Genomic DNA, 16,878 nt, shown 5'->3' on the forward strand with positions numbered 1-16,878 from the left:
GAGAGTAACACACACCTAAAAAGATCAAAAATCACCCATAGCACCAGCGTCACGTTACAGAAATCCGGGTCAGAAAGTACAGTCCTGCCTGGAAATTTTTTATAAAAAGTAACATCGACCCCTAGATGACTTGTAACGTTTGCTCTTTCGTTGTTTGATGTCTAAAATGGAAATTTTCTGCAATGAGAATGTGCCCCAGTATTTTGAGTATTGTTCCTTTTGTCAGTGCTTTTATTCTTCTAACATGTCCTTATTTTTCTTTATCTCCATGTTTAGTAAATACCACTGTGTTGATTGTATATCAGCTGAAACCTTGTGAAATCTTGTTTTGTGATCTATTTTTAATATACAAGCCAAAGATCTCAAATGAATAGAACTTATTTCATAAAACAGTTTATATCATTGTTTTAACTTTTAAATACTAAATTGCTCTGCAGACTTTAACAGAGGTCAGTATCAAGTCCAATATCAAAACTATTCAAAAAAGACTAGTCTGGTAAATCCTTTGAACAGGGGAAGAGTTTTACAGTGACTCATAAGGAGTAAGAAGACACCTTAGTGAAAACACCTTAATTCCAAGTTGGATTTTTTTTTAAAAGCTCCAGATTTGGTTAAATACAATTTGATCACTTTCTTCTTTTTAGTAAGAAGCATTTTAAAACAAACAATATAATTATGCTTGTAGAAAGTATGACACCAGTGCAGCTCTCAGAGAAACCTGGGTTTAGTGCCTCTGCTCTTTGTTGACAGGATTTGGGTACTAAAGGGCTGGATATCATTTTTATATTGTATTTCCAGCTACAACTGCTAAATGCAAGGGTTATCAGCATAGGTTTCTAAGCAACTGCAAGGGTTAACACTTCAGAAATTAATTGTCCGGAGTCCCCAAATAACTGGAGTTTAGGAGGTGTGTACGGGGGGGAACAAGTTAACTAATGGTGAAATCCTGAATGTACTAGAGTAAAAGAGAAAACTCCCACTGACTTCATTGTGGCCAGGATTTCACACTAAAAGTTAACTGCACATAAAGGGGTAACATATTGAGTATATTCAGTCTTATGATGCGACCAGCTAAGGCATTACAAACAACATTCATATTTCCCTATTTACATCCAGAAGATCTGCTCCTCTTCAAGCGAAAGCTTTCAGCTCAACTTGTGAAAAAGGAACTCAAGAATTTAGACTGCTTTTCTGCTTTGGAATTAGATAAGGGCTACACAGGAGGTAATACTGATTTTTTTGAATTTCATGACAAAGAATGGTGTCCCTTTTCCAAAAGCAAAGCAGTTTCAACTGAAGCTTAAGATGTTTCCACTAAATGACGCTCTCTCCATATATTTTTTTTTTGTCCTGGCAGCTTAAAACTTTTACATTTTGCTTGAAATTGTATTGGAGATGTACTTAAATAATCCCACAGGATATCAGTCTTAAGTCTTTTCACATTTTCTTCCCAACAGTTCAATATTCTGTACTTTGAAAGATTTTTCTTCCCTTTTGTTGGCAAAAATGAAAAAAAAGTGGAGATTGGAGAACTTTCGATTTATCTTGCACAGTATGCTCTGTCTCCTTTTCATAGATGGAGGTAAATTGGAACAAATAAAACGTAAGTAAACTTCCAGAAAAATGCATCTCTCATACGTGGGGGGGGGGGGGGGCGGGCAGGGGGGGTGTCTAACACACATGGCAGTATACAAATCTTCAGATACAAATGTTTGAAGTACTGGTCTTTTAGCAGGGTCCCTACGTTAAAATTATCATAATACAGCAAAACGGTCTCATTTGCGATTTCATTTAGTACAATAAAGTCAAACTACATTTTGGAGTTTCTTTAAAACCATGCAGTTTTCATCGCACCAAAAGAACATAACACATCAGCTGGAGAATCTGTTTTATTTCAAATGTCCTAAATAAAGGGTGCTTAATTCCATTTTAGTGACCTCTATAAACATCTGACGGATTATCTGGATTTTGTCCCATGCATAAGACTATTTTGCTGAGGTTTTCGGCTAGTGTAAACCTCTTCCAAGAGAGTTCTATCATGTTCCAAAAACAACCTCATCTGAACTGGATTAGATCTATCCTTTGAGACAATTAAGGGTCCAAGCACTGTCAAAAACTTGCTGAGATGTATTGAAAAGCACACAAAACAAAGGGACTATTTCCAGAAAACCAGTGATCTGTGGGAGACGTTAACACATTTCAGAAGAAGTTGAGTGGCAGGAAGGAATAACTAACAACACACTCTAGAATCGACGGTGACTACTACGGTTTTGTTAGGAGACACCTGGAGTGTTTTTCCTTGCTTTCATGTCCAGTTCTTTTGGCCGGTTTTTGCATAGCTCAGTAATTATTCTTACAGCTGAAAATTTTAGCTACTCTTTATTGTCAGCAGTTTTTCCAGCTTCTCATCCTAAACTAGTGGATGCAGTGCAAAATAAAAGGAGCTGGTCCAAAGGAAGCATTCCCTATTCTACTCAGTTTATTTACCAACAAAGAAGTATACAGCTATCCACACTCAGAGGAGAGGCAACTTGGGAAACTGTCGGCTGCAACGTCAACTCACTAGTTTTTCAGATACTGAATTTCATTCACAGTGCAGCTGTCTGAAGTGAAAGCAGATCACTTCACACATGCTGCTAGTAATCCATGCATCTTGCTACCTGCTTTTAGCAGACTGAATGCTAAGAACATTCATTCCACTCTCAGTTTAGTGCTTGGGAGACAAGTGTTTGTTTGATACTATGGAGTATGTTTATAATGAGGGTGATTATTTATCATGTGGCTTGACAAGAGTGAGGATCTCTCTCGTGGAAGCAGTATAATAACAAGATGCCTTCATAGTTTTTAGCAGGAGTGAGAGACAGGACATTAATATTTGCTGAGCAAGTGGGTAGCAAGAGGGCTAACTGCAAAAATGCACTTTCCAAATTAGAGAATGGCATCTACTGCAAATTAGACCCCTAATGTCTCGAACACCAATGCATTTGCAGGTTGATGCAAACTGTTTAAAAATAGCATAATATGCTCCTCTGTGATCAAGTTGTTGAGCTACAGCAATACTGAACGTGTACAAGTACAATACATGTTTCCTCATTCTGTAATCCCAGATTTCAACACCTATGCTGTCCAGATCCTGGGCCTCTCGCAAGCAAAAGCTGTTGCAATGATTTTGGAATGGGAACATTTTATTGACTACAAATTTGGCTGAATGACCATGATTTTTAATTTGTAACTTAAACAAGCCTCTAGGGAGTAAAAGGCTAATGAACTAATCCAGTGTAAAAAACACCATATGAAATAACTGTTATTCTTTGTCTGAAATTAAAGCATCTTCATGCTGAAATAGGATTCTGCATGAAAAGAAAAAATTGAATTCTTTACAACAAACTTCTTTGCACCTTCTACAAACTGAGTTAAAGAATCCTACACAGATTATGTACTTACAGCTGTTTTTATGCACTGAATAGTATGATTTATCTATAGCTCTTTCTATTATGTATTACTTTAACAGATTCAGAGACAAACTGTGTGTTTCAAGATAAGAAGTACCGTGTAGGTGAAAGATGGCATCCCTACCTAGAACCCTATGGACTCGTTTACTGTGTTAACTGTCTCTGCTCAGAGGTAAATCCAGGTTTCAATCTCCAGACCTTCTGCATGTTCTCAATTGAGAATAGGTCTCGACCTTGTTTTGTGAAGCTGTGTGGCCCAGACCTGCTGTGGATGTGTCCATCTCCTACTGGCTTCCTTTGCAGCTGCAGAGAAAAGAGGCAGAGAATCTTAGTCATGGAATATCTTAACAGAGGAGACCGAGACCAGCAAAAAATGCCCAGATCATGCATGTCCTCTCCTTTGTTAGGCAGCAGTTTTGTACATTCCTTGCAGTGAACCTTAAATAGTTTAATCCTGGTGTCCAAGTGCAATCTTTATCTTGTTACCAGAATTGAAGATCAGACTGAGCCTACACTTGATCTAACTGCAAACCAGCTCTCCAGTAAAGTATTACCAGAATAAAGAGATCTTTCAAGGAGGCCTATCTGTAGAAACAACTGCGAATAGACAGTTAATGAAGGATGAGGGAAGGAGGGAGAATTGACTTGGACATAAAAGGATGGTCCCTCTGAGGTATAAGTAGGCTGTCTTGAATTGATGTTTAGGTATCACCCTTATAGTTCCTTGGTAGTATCATAGATAGTTGCAGGAGGGAGGCATATCTAAAGGCAAAAAAATTCCATTAGAGTACTTTAAAATGGCTATACCAAAGGGATCTACACTTGATCTTAGCCATAAGGCCAAGATACTCTAGATGCTGAGGTCTATCTGCTATCTTTAATGGTATAGATAGTCGTCTTATCTTTTATTCCCCAGCAGATGTAAAATAGTGGGCTCTCTGCAGCATTTATGCTGAGGAATTTGCTGCTTCACTTTTGTGCACAGAGGCTTACAAACAGTAGCACACACGCTTGGCAAGGGTGCACATCTGTGCAGCAGAGAGAGTATGACGTGGCTACGTAGCATTGCGAAAAAAGGAGGAAAGTCCCCTTTTTAAGTTAGGCGGATTTTTATTCACTTTTGCTGATGATCTTCACGCAGATGTTTAAAACCTCTTTGGAATCAGTGTATGGAAAAAGCACTCATTAAATGCTTAAGGGCTGTACCTCATTGTTGAGGCAGTGGAATTCACCGGAGATGCTAGCAATCTGAAGACAGACCATTGACCAATGACATTAGGGAAAAGTTGGACAGGGAAGAAAAATGGTGAAGTAAGTAAAAGGCTCTCTTAAGGTCTGGGGAAGCCCCATAGTATTTAACGTTAAATAAGAAGTTCCACAAGACATGCCAATCCATACACAGAAAGGCTCAAACAGGGAAGATCCTATTTCCATAGACACACATAGATGTGGATGTCATGAATGGCAGAAAGACTTATGCATAGATTTGGGGAAGTAGAAGTAGGCTGGGAGGCATAGGCGACTGATAGGGGGTGCACAGGGGTGCATGTGTCCCCCCTGAAGGGGTTGGTTCCCCCCTGATGGCCGACACTGATGCTGTCGATAGGGCTGGTGCCCCCCCCTTGACAGGGCCACCGCTGGCGGCAGCTTCTGTGGGCGCCCCCCAAGATTCAGGAGGCACCAGTCGCTCATGCTAGGAGGAGACCATGCCGGGGTGCTCATTGCCAGGCATCACCTAGAAGTGGCTCCCTCCATCCTATAGATCTTGGAACCACATGTATTTACTGATTGATTGATCTCTCCCTCTTTTTTGTAAGGATCTTGGAGCTGTGGCATGAATGCACTGCCATTCTATAAACTGACTGAGGGAGGGTTCCCAGTGGACTTCCCTAGTGCTCAGCCACTCAAGTTTTCTGCTGAGCAAAGATGTGGCTCAAGGGATTACCATCTGAATAGTAACCTAGAGTGAGGAGGGCTCTTATTTTACCCTATTTCAGATAAATTATGATAAACAGGGGTATTGGATCATCTAGCCTGACCTCCTATACATCAGAGGCCATTAAGTTTCACTTGTGCACCTTACATCACGCTTCAGTTTAGCCAACAATTTTAATCATAACAAGCTAAACTGTAGTTTGCCACAGACAGAGAAAAGTAGAGATCAGGGAGCCACCAATGTCCAAGTCTCAGGCAACTGGGGGAAATGATTAAGTAAGAAATACAAGATGGTCTCATCAGGTGAACTATACCCTATATGCTGCCAAAGAAAGTGAATCCTCCACTCCCAAGAATCCCTGCAATTATGAGCCAGAAAAATACTCCTCCCTGACCCCAGATCCAGCAACTGGTCTGACCCTGAGCATGTGAGCAAGTCACATGGGCCAGGCACCTGAGACGGCTCTCTGTACTACCTCGAGTAACCAGCCTGCTCAATATCCCATCTGCAAATACGGTCAATCTCTGATGGTTCAGAAGAAGGTAAAAAAACCCAAACCAACCAATTTATGCATCAGAGGGGAAAAAAATCCTTTCTGGTGTTTTGTGTGTTATTGTGACTTGTTTAAAGGAAAGGCTTCCAGGTTCTAAATAAGCAGAGTAACTCCAGGTAATCCTTTATCTCCCATAAGTGGGAGTGCTGGCATTGGAATGGCAGTGCTGTTAATTAGCTTTAGGTAAATTGCAGTCCTTGTAACTAGCCAGATTTGTGCCCTACCCTGAAATGTACTCTTTAAAACATAGCGCTCTAGTGCTCAGCCCAGCTGCTCCTCTGCATGTGTTCAGAGTTTGATTTGCAGATGGCAGCAACTAAAATAATGTTTACTGCTTTTTAGTGGCACACTCACAGCATAGGAAGAGTTGAATTCTATTTGTATATGGGAAAGAATTGCTCATTAAATTCCAGTTACATACAAAGGTTTGAATCCAGTGAAGCCAGTGGGATGGTCCAGCAGTTAGTGAGAACAAAACTTAGGCTTGGAGAACTTTCATTACTGATAATGATGCACAAGAAGGAATGGACCCAGATTGGCTTTCAGAGTCCATGATGAGTGTCAGGACTAGTAATTAACAATAAAACTGTTGTCTGTTGTGGGTCAAATTTTTTGCTGGTGAAAGCAAGGAAAATTCCACTGAAGTGAATGAACCCACATCCATTAACCTTCATATTGCAGCAGTGCCTGTCAACCCACCAGACTTGTTCTGCACAGTACTGCAGAGACCAATAGTGAATGAGAGTACTCAAACCCCAAAGATTTTACAGTCTAAAAGTTGTCCCTGTTTTGTAAATCCAGCACTTCCTATTTGCAATCACTGGGCTCGTCTACATGAGATGCTTTACTTGAGATTAGAGCAAACTACAGTAACCATCATTGTCTACACATGCGGGCACCTACTGCACAGAAATTTGCTCTAATCTCAAGTAAATTTGCTACCTGTAAATACAAGCAGCAAATGCATTCAGGAGTAACTACTGCACAGTATGGCATGCATGGACAGCTAACCAGGAGAAAATTGGCTCTCGGTCAGCTGGGCAGCAGGGGGTGGGAGATTTCTCCTTCCCCTCGGGAGCTGCCTGCTGCTGAGGTGGGCTCCACCACCGAAGCCTGGACATAGACAACATCCCTCTGCCCAACAGTAGGGAGCTCTGAACCCCCACTCCAGGGCTGGGAGATAACAATCATGGAGTTGGGGCTGGGAGCTCCCTGCACAGGGACAATTCCCTGTCCAGCCTGGAGCTGACTGGGACCTGCCTCTAATCAGGACAATTCCTGGCCAGGCCTGGGCTGCATGGGGAAGTCTGCATGTGCAACCTGAAGGTAGCTGGGGACTGTCCCATTTTAGGCAGTCCCCAGCCAGCTCCAGGCTGCACATGCGGTCTTCCCCATGCAGCCCAGGTCTGGCTGGGAACTGTCTCAGTCAGGGGCAGGTCCCATCCCTATGCTCCAATCAGGCAATCAAAGTGTGGGGCTAGGAAAGAGCTGAAGGGGAGGGGCAGAGGATTGCCCACCCAGCCAGAGGCTTGCTGCTAGCTGCCCCACCAGCGGATCATCCTGCCCCTTCCCTTCAGTTCTTTCCAAGCCCCCTGCCCCTGATCGGCGAGTCAGGGCTGGGAGCTCCATGCTGCCATGGCAGTGGGACATTGTAACTGCCTTGGCTCTGCCATCAGAGCCCGCCCTGGCACCAGGCAGCTCCCAAGGACAGGGAACAGTCCCCCAGCCCCTACCAGGAGATAGCTGTCCCCTGGCCCTGTGCTCACTGCCATTGCCTAGGCTAGCACCCGGGGGAGCCTAGAGCTCCCTCTGGCTGCTGCAGGGGGCCAGTGCAGGGCTGCTGGGGGCAGAAGCAGACTGCTGCCTTGAGCAACAAATCTACTTCTGCTTCCCTACACATGTAGACGCCTGCCTGGGGTAGGTTTACTCTAGAGTAAATTACTCTAGAGTAAACGTACCCACTGAGACAAAATCCTAGAATCTGATTACTGCCCATTTGAGAGTCACTTTTTTTCAGAACAGAATTGCATTTTGTGATAAATACAAGGAAACTGTGTGTAGTGAAAGTTAAAGCCTAATCAAATGGAAATTCATTAGTTGCACCAGTCTCATATTTCTGATAACCATGTGAAAATTAAGAGGATTTATTTTAAGGTACACCTTAAGCTACAAACTGTGACAGATGTTCAGATTGAAGGTCTTTTTTTGTTACAAACACAAGTAATTTCTACAGCTAAATCAGGGTATGAATTATGGTTGAAGTGGAAATCTGAAACAGTCAGTATTTTCTAGCATAATGTAGATGGTTTACAGACATAGCAGACTGAAAATTCCCTATGTTTTAATTATAAATCAAGCCTAGATAGGGTCAAATAGAATATTATGTTAATCATGTGAATAATGAACACTATTCCCAAGTCCTGCTCAGATTTCGTAGAAAAATGACTGTTTACCAGCTGGTTTTCTTTGTCTACTGGGGAACCAATAAAATAAGAACAGAGGAATCTCTGCAGCCTTAAGAAAAATTGCAGACCTCATGGTCTCTTGTGGTCTTGAACTAATCCTCAACAGGGGGTGCCCTGGAGACCCACTATTCATTATCTATTCCTGAGCTTTGGAAAAGCAGTTACTCAATATAATTTGGTTCAAAAGCAGCTTGACTACATAAGTGAAAATTTTTCTGATCCCACATTTTAGGCATTTCTTTTGAACTTAAAACATCTATGCTATTTTGTAGATTTGTGCCGCATTCAGATCTCAGGGCATCTTTACTTGTGCTCCGGGGTGGATGGGAGGCTCTTAGGAGCCACTGTTATTAAAGTGCCTACAGCGTCATGTGTATTCAGCATCCCACACTACAAAATAGGGGGTGGGGTGGGGGGACACTTTAACTAAAGCTCATTCAAGCTTTAAAGAGCCCCCACTACCATTCTGAAATGCAGGGATGCTGAATACATATGATGCAAAGGCTGCTGGAGGCTGCGTGTTAATTAGCATGCATTAGAGCAGACGTCTGGCACATGTATAGGTGACTAATGTAAATCAGAATGAGTTGAGGTATCCTAGATTTCAGCTGAAATCAGAATTTCAACCTTTGTACATTCAGCACCAGAACAGCTAGGTGCAGAATAGAGATCACTGAACAATGTGAGATGACCCAATACATTAATTTATTTTATTGTTGCATTCCTCCCCCAGAATGGGAACGTACTGTGCAGCAGAATAAGATGTCCAAACCTACACTGTCCTACCCCAGTGCATGTGCCACAACTGTGCTGCCCACGGTGCCCAGGTAATTCACATTTATGATACCACAATCCTCTCTAAGATGTACTGAGGTTGTGCTAGGTTATAAAAAGTACTAGAAAAATGCTGGGTAGCTTTCATAAAGCAAATCCCATTAGATGCCCCATTTGTGACATGGGACAGAACAGACATGTTCTTTATTATAATCAGCAGTACTATTTCCTCTAGTGGCTTCTTTTTCTGGGGTTTCTGTTTAATTCTTATAACAAAAGCAGGCTCAGAATTAAAAATTGGTTGCTTGCAAACTGCTGCATTAATGAGTAGTTCTAAAATGCTATGTCAAATGCATAATCGTGTAATCTCACCAGAGAACCAGGGTAGGATTTGCCCTATACAATTACAGCCCTATATCTCATATTCTAGCTTAGCTTCCTAATTAATAAGAACTGATGTAAATCAGAGGAGCAGTATTGTAGAAGTGTATGACTGAAAATGTGATTGGATACTGTCCAGCAAATTCCTCCAGACTGTACATTTAGTACATGCTTATTTTTAAAAGCAGGGGAAGGCAAAATAAGGTCCACAGGCTGTATCCAGCCCATCAAGCGATTTCTTTGGCCCATGGGTGTCCACCAATTAATTGTACCCCACCCAGCCCACATGCTTCACTCCCACCCTCCTGTGCAGAAGGGCCATGGCTCCAGCCAGCATTCACAACTTCCGGGCAGGGCTGCTGCTGCCACTGCAGCAGCTGCCAGCAGACCTGCTTAGCTTCCCCTCCAGTGGCTTCCCCTCGGCTTCCCCTCTAGCAGCTCCTCCTCATGTCCCTGCTGCAGTGCTCACTCCGGGCACCAGGTAAAGAAGCTGCAGCTGGGTAGGAGCATGGTACATTGGACTGGTGGGAGCACAGAGCCCAGGACCCGAGCCCAGTGGGGTGGCAGGAGCATGGAGCTCGGATGGGCAGGGTGTGGCTATGTGTGGGGTTGTGGGGTGTGAGGGAGGATGGGGGAGCCCCCCCATGGTACACAACCTCTGTCACCACCAGCAGCAGTAGGAGGTAGCTGGCCCTCAGGGTGCTTGTAGCCCATGAGGGCACAGCCACCAGGCAGCATGCAGCTCCAGCCAGGTCTGGGAGCTGCATGTGGTGGCAAGAAGCAGAGCCAGGTAAGCAGGGAGCAAGGCTCCCCGCCACTTCCAGCGGAGTCCCATGAGCTGCACATGGCAGCAGGGAGTGGGAAAGGCAGCTGGCTCCATTGTGATGGGCTTCCCTCTTGTGGCACACGAGTCCCAGGAGCTGTATGTGAGCCCTGCGTGATAGAGGCCGGTCGGCCAGGCTGGCCTGGCTCTGTTCTTTGCCACTACGTGCAGCTCCTGAAACTGGGTCCCCACCCCCTCCAGCCTCCCTCACACCCCACACACACCCACACCCTGCCCATAACCCCCACATTCCTCCCACATATATACACACCCCCAACATACCCTATACCCCTACACACACACACAGCTCCACAAACCCCAAAGACATACACACCCCACCAACCATACCCCACACACAATATACAAGAGTAAGACTATTTTTGAGCTATTGTGTAATCACTTCTATATATACTACACAAATGCACATTAATCAGGACAAAAATATTTTTGAAATAAAACTAAAATATGTTATAGTAGATGTTTGACTTTTAGTATATGATTTGGCTTTTTTCTGGTTCCAAGATGGCACTCCCTCCTGCAAAAGGAGCACTTCTGGGGGCAAGGAGAGGTACTTTCAATGGCAAAGGTCAGGGGTTAGTGGGCAGGGCACCTTTCAAGGGGCAGGGATACCATTGCCGCCCTCCACAGCTCACCAAAACTCATTAAGTGGCCCTCCAGATGAAATAATTGCCCTCCCCTGGTTAAGAGCTACTGTATAAAGGAGACCAGGCAGGATCTTTCATGTGGCCATTACAACATCCCTGACATTGCCTAATGGTTGGTAGGTTTGATCTGGGGTTTTTTCCTAATTTCTTTCTTTGTGGCACCCATTATTGACCATTATGAAAAGGTACTTATGCACCATCGCAGAAAAAACACTTATTTGGCTCTCTCCAGAGAGTTTCATTGCCTGAGTAAAAGAGCTGTTTCACTACTGAAATGGGTGAGCAGAGAATGGTGTGCAAGAGCAAAGGTCTGTGAGTCATTGTACTGTTCAGTGGCACAAAGAACACACCTGTAGGACTCTCTGTGCAGCAAACATGATCCACTGCTTAGTCTGTTCCGTGCCTCCTTCTGGAGCCTGTCCCCGGGGGAGCTGAGTTTCTTGCAAACATCAGCTAGCAAGCCTGGCTGTATCAAGATGCTTTCAGCTCTGAAGGTCTCTGGATCGCAGCTGTTCCAAAACCTGAACCTATGAGTTTTACTGCATCTATCTCCTAATCTCTCCTGCTCACCCAGGCAGGACTTCTCCCTCCAGGAAAATTTATAATGCGTTCTCCTATTTACATCTGTATTCCAAGCAACACTTTGAACACTTCACTGTGAGATTGCATTCCAAAGTGTAACAGAAGTTGTGCCCTCACAGATGAGGACTTGTACATGCCTTACTTGAATACCAACTGGCAGAAAGTGGAGCCCTGGCCTGCAGCTTCCCGGGACCTATACAATAAAGAAATAAAAGCCAGGCTGGAGGCATTCATCAGCAAGCGAGGAAATTGGAGCAGTAGCTAAAGGTGGTGGTCAGAGAGGGAGGAGCTTCTAAGAAGGCAGAACTCTATGGCCAATGCTAGCTTGCAGCAAACGCATGGATGTCTTCCAGCTGCTTTTCCACAACAACATGTGCATCTTAACCCTTAAAGATTCAGCATTAGAGAGAAACTCTTACTTGGAGAAAGTATGTTTTGCTAGATTCTTGACCAGGTGTAGTATAGCTGTGCCGTATGTCAGAGTGATGGTAAATACCAGTAATTCCTCTGTCTTTTTTTTTAACCAAATATAAACAAAATGTACTATCCACATGCAAAAAACACAGCTACAAATTAAAAAAAACAAACAGTTAACACAGATCACACTGATAGGACAGAAATCAGGGCAGACGACCCGAAATGTTTGGCAAATAAAGGCCTTTTTTTTTGCATTTTATTTGACATTGGTATCTTTCTGATCACTTTGGATGCCTATGGGCGTGCTTTGATGCATTCTAATTGGAACACATCAGAGCAGACTTGATTGATCAAGTTTGCTGGAGCTCCAGCGTGCCTCACCATCACATGTATTATGCATCCCATATTTCAAAATGGCCACAGGGCGCTTTAATTGAAACTCATCAGATGAGCTTTAGTTAAAGCATCCCCACAGCCATTTTGAAACACAGGAGATTTAATACATATGAGGGTGAGGCATTATAATTCGAGTGTCTCTCCGGGAACTGCCCTAATTAAAAAGCACCCTACCCACCCCTACCCCCTAGCATGTCTATAGACACCCTTCCTGTTTTCCAAGGAGTTTTTTTTGCAGTGGCTTGGCTCTGCTACTGAGATGTCTCATCCATCTGGAGGCTTTTTCTTCTGTTTTGGTGTTTTTAATTAACAATGGCCAGGTTAGGAGCTGTCAGTAGAATCCTGGAGATCCTCAAAGGAAAGGAAACAGTCTTCCCTTTGGTTGGGTTAGACCACATCTGTTTCTCTCCAGCACTGAGAGAATGGTTATTACATTGACCTTGGAGTGGGTGATATCACTATTACCACGGCAGGTCGTCAGCAACCTGTTATTTGGAATACAACTTTTCATCTCACTTGCAGTAGAGAAAGGAGATGCCAAAAAAACCCCAAAACCTAGCTTCCTTGTGTATAGAGCTGTTTTTAGGAAATAACTGTTTCTTTGTTATATATTCATACTGCACAGTACATCACAAAATGAAACCGTGACCATTTGGAGCTATAATGATAATTAGTGATCAATATTTCTGGATTACTTAAGTTTGGTCCAAGAAGCTTTTTAGATTCTGGCTCTTTATTTCTGCCTGTGAGGCTCTAGCTGGTGATCCCAACAGAAATCTGTGCTGAATATTCCAACAATGGTACGGATGGAAATTCTCAGGTCTCTTATTAAATCAAGTCCTTTGCTATTTTGCTGGCTTCTCTGCTAATGTTGCAAGTATTTGACTTTGTATATCCAAATCTATCAAAAATGCTAAAAATGATTGTGGATGGAATGTGGTCTATTGTCTTTTTTTAAATCATCTGGAAACCCATGTGGTCAAACTGCAACATATAGCATGTTGTTATGTACATACAGCATGCTGCGGTAGGCAGCAGCTTATTTAGAATTGTGCATAAAGATTACTTAATAGTGGATCATTTTGTTATAGATCAAATAGATCTGCACCAGCACTGAATAAGATATCATTAGAAATCTCATGTGGTTTCAGTGGGTTTTTTGCATTCTGATTACTGCATTTTGTACATTTCATACTTGGATATCTTAGCTTCCATAACAGTACTCATTCCTGACTAGAACAGGAATCTCAGATTTTACTCCCATATTTCTCAACACAGATGATGCTTTACATTTCCAAAGTTGTGGCATGTTGGAAATGTAAATATCTTTTGCGCAGAAGCCCATGGTATGGTCTCAATCATTCTTTTGGCTTGAAGGTGTCTGAGCTTTTGCCATTGACAGTCCATTTGATTTTTTTCTTAAATGCTTGGAAGATTCAGTCATGGGTGTTTCTGATTGAGCTTCCAAAATTGCATTTTAGAAATGAGTAGTTCTTGAATCAAAGTGACTTCAGATTCTTCTTCCTGCCTTTTTATGAACATTATAGAGTGTAACTGCCAAAACAAATGCCTCTGGATTTACTGAAGCAGAGATAATGTCAGAAGGGGGTAACATTTCACAGCAACTCAAGTGGAAGAGGTTCTTGAGGGAATCCCTTTGAGGGAAGCTTTCTCCCCATGTAATGTCTCTCCATCTAGAGAACCCTCAGTCCTGGTGCCATAAAGAGATGCAATTTTCATCTCCCTCTCCTTTGCACTATGTAGAGTGTATCTAACCAATTGCTAGATGCACATATTATGAATCATCATCTCATTTTCCCCCTATTTGCATGGGTTCATTGCAAACCCTTCCAGAATCCTTTTTTTGGGGCTTGCTGAAGCTTAATGATGTTGGTCAAGCCAAAGCCTGTGCATTTCAAACCTGTCTATTATCCTCCCTTTTACAGCTCTGGGAAACATGTACGTTGTTACCAGAATTAGATTTTCATTATGTTATGTGGCTCTCCAAAAAAATGGAGATTGTTCTTCATTTGGTGTCACCTATTGGAAACATTTGTGGTCTGTGCACACTGAGTGTCCAGCTCCTTGTGGACAGGTTTCCTCATCCAGAAAGAACATCACGATGATCAGCACTCTTTCTGGTAGTCTCAGAGCCTGGATATCCATACCAGTGTGGACGTTTGTTTCCCCAGGAACAATTAGCAATGGGGCACCTTGTGCTGCTGCTACTTGTCCCCGGGGAACACCCAAACCACATGCCCTCTGACTCACGGCAAGTTACCCTGGGTGAGGTGGGGGGGGGGGGGGAGTGCTGGGGGTCTCCTGGGACTGCAGCAGTGGTGATCCTGCTGCTTGGAGCCTGGCCAGCAGCTGGAGCATGGCTCTGGCTGGCCAAGGTCCAGTTTTGGGTAGCACACGCTGTCCCATGTGCACCACCCCACTTTTTATTTTTTGGGATCTCTGGGTCAAAAAACACCCCCACGCTGCTACCTTGCAGCACAGAGAACACCTGAATGTGCGGTATATGGTGTCGCAGACATGTCTGCGGCACCACATACTGCACAGCCATGCTCACCTAGAGGTGGTCCTGATTTACACCTAAGGCCTGATTGAACAAGTCCTATCAAATTGGAGAGTAGGGGAACACTCCAGTTTGAGTGCTGGATCAGTTCTGTAGACAATTAGAGGACTGTGGGCTTGTCAAAATGGCACCTTTCATGAAAAATCGACTCACTAGTCCTTAAGGTAGGTAGCTGTATCCTGCAGGTATTGCATGACAATGGATGTGCTTATAAATGCATCTTTCATTTACAGCATAAATCATATCCTTTTTATATTGAACATGGTGCCTTTGTCATTCCCATATAGCACATTCAGAGTAAGGTATAAGGTTTTAATGAGACTATTTAACTACAAAGGGCGACAAACTTATGATAGAGGTAAAAATGTGCACTTCAGTATTTAGGTAGGGTTTCCAAATTCCACTTGCTGCTTTGATCTTCCAGTAAACTTCAGTGGATAATTCAGCATGTTGGCATATGAATCAGCCCATCTGGGTCCAGTATTTTTTAAGCTTGCTATCCAGAGTATACACACTGGCTTCCAGGAACGTTCATGATTAGTAACACATTTATTTTCAGGCACGTATCAAATTCAATCCATTTTTGAAAGGGTTTTTTTTTTTTTTGTATTCAGATATTGAAATAACTATAACAGCAAGATGCCAGGTGCTTCTATATAAATACTGAAGCCTAACATGAGGACAGACAGGATCAGGTTTCTTACAACAGTCAGATGAGAACATCACTTAGAAAATAAAGGTGATGGCTATACTGAAGAGTGCAGCACAGAGATAACCCAGCTAACCTGGAGACTGGGAGCACTAGCATTGACAGCCTGGAGCTCAGTGTGAGCTATAAAACCCACTCACAGTATATTAACCCAAGCTAAGCTCCATCTGCTGCTTCTGGTGCATGAGGTGGCTTAATTCATTCTGCAGTGTAAGCACACCTTTGTGCTGAGAACTCTTACTGCCCAATGACTTGCATATTACACATAAATAAAGAGGCATATCTATGTTACAGTGCATGTCACACTCAGTTGTAAATGATTTCAATCTGGCGGTCAGGATCACAACTAGAACTGGTTGGAAATTCCCCAATGGAACAGTTTTCTGTTCGAGAATGCAACTTTGTCAACATGGAAACAACAGTTTGATTTCAGTGACTATCTTCTGAAACCTTGCTGAGACTCCCAGAGCTTCAGGTCTCCCAGCAACCTTTTTAACTCCCCTTTTTTGGATTCTGTTTTGTAAAGAATTTTAAAAATGCTCCAACTTCCAAACTCCTCTGTGAAATAGACCTTCTGTTCTCTGCACGGCTCCAGTTGGAATATGAATCTGGATTCAACCTTCATGACTGATTCCTAAAATTCAAGATCCAAAACCTTCAGTCTATATGGAAATTCAGATCCAAAACTGAAATTTGCAACTCAAGCCCATGTGGATCTTTGCAGGGATTATAATACCCTCACGTTCAATTTACCGACCTGAAGAGTGAAGTAACACCCATGAAACTAGACCCAGATTCAGTAGGCAAAAGTATCAATATCATGTCTTCACGCATGCGTCTCAAGGTGTTCCACAATGTAATCCATAGCTCCCCCACTACAAAGCTGTATCAGCCACAAATCATCATGTGGGCGGCATATGTAGTCTTTGAGTTGCAGAAGAACTGGCACTTATTCTGAAGGTTGGGAGAAAATATTAATAGCACAAAAAGTGAAATAATGGCTCAGTACCCACATGCCCCTAGGTCCATATCCCCCTTTTTGTGGGAATAAAGAGCAGGAAGAAGCAGAAATCTTATGGGATGAAACTTGAAGTTTCCTCTTGAGTCTCCCATCAGATCAAAGGAAGGCTTAAAACATGGGAGT

The 16,878-nt window shown here is 43.0% G+C and overlaps 1 protein-coding gene across 7 annotated transcripts in view; it reads left to right on the top strand.

Moving 5' to 3' along the window:
- CHRDL1 (chordin like 1) overlaps positions 1–16,878 on the top strand; it is a 57,632-nt gene that overhangs the window by 849 nt on the left and 39,905 nt on the right. For 4 of the 7 annotated variants that reach the window (XM_019487810.2, XM_014607202.3, XM_019487812.2 and 1 more), the window contains exons 2-5: positions 1,117–1,224; positions 1,458–1,603; positions 3,512–3,624; positions 9,140–9,233. In XM_019487810.2, the coding sequence (XP_019343355.1) occupies positions 1,507–1,603; positions 3,512–3,624; positions 9,140–9,233 (304 nt within the window). In that variant the 5' untranslated portion in view covers positions 1,117–1,224; positions 1,458–1,506. The remainder of the gene's footprint in view (positions 1–1,116; positions 1,225–1,457; positions 1,604–3,511; positions 3,625–9,139; positions 9,234–16,878) is intronic. The other 3 variants (XM_019487816.2, XM_059732812.1, XM_019487817.2) reach the window with 1 other exon arrangement.

The sequence above is a fragment of the Alligator mississippiensis genome, chromosome 8 (genome assembly GCF_030867095.1).
Source record: "Alligator mississippiensis isolate rAllMis1 chromosome 8, rAllMis1, whole genome shotgun sequence".
In the NCBI taxonomy this organism is placed as follows: Eukaryota; Metazoa; Chordata; order Crocodylia; family Alligatoridae; genus Alligator; species Alligator mississippiensis.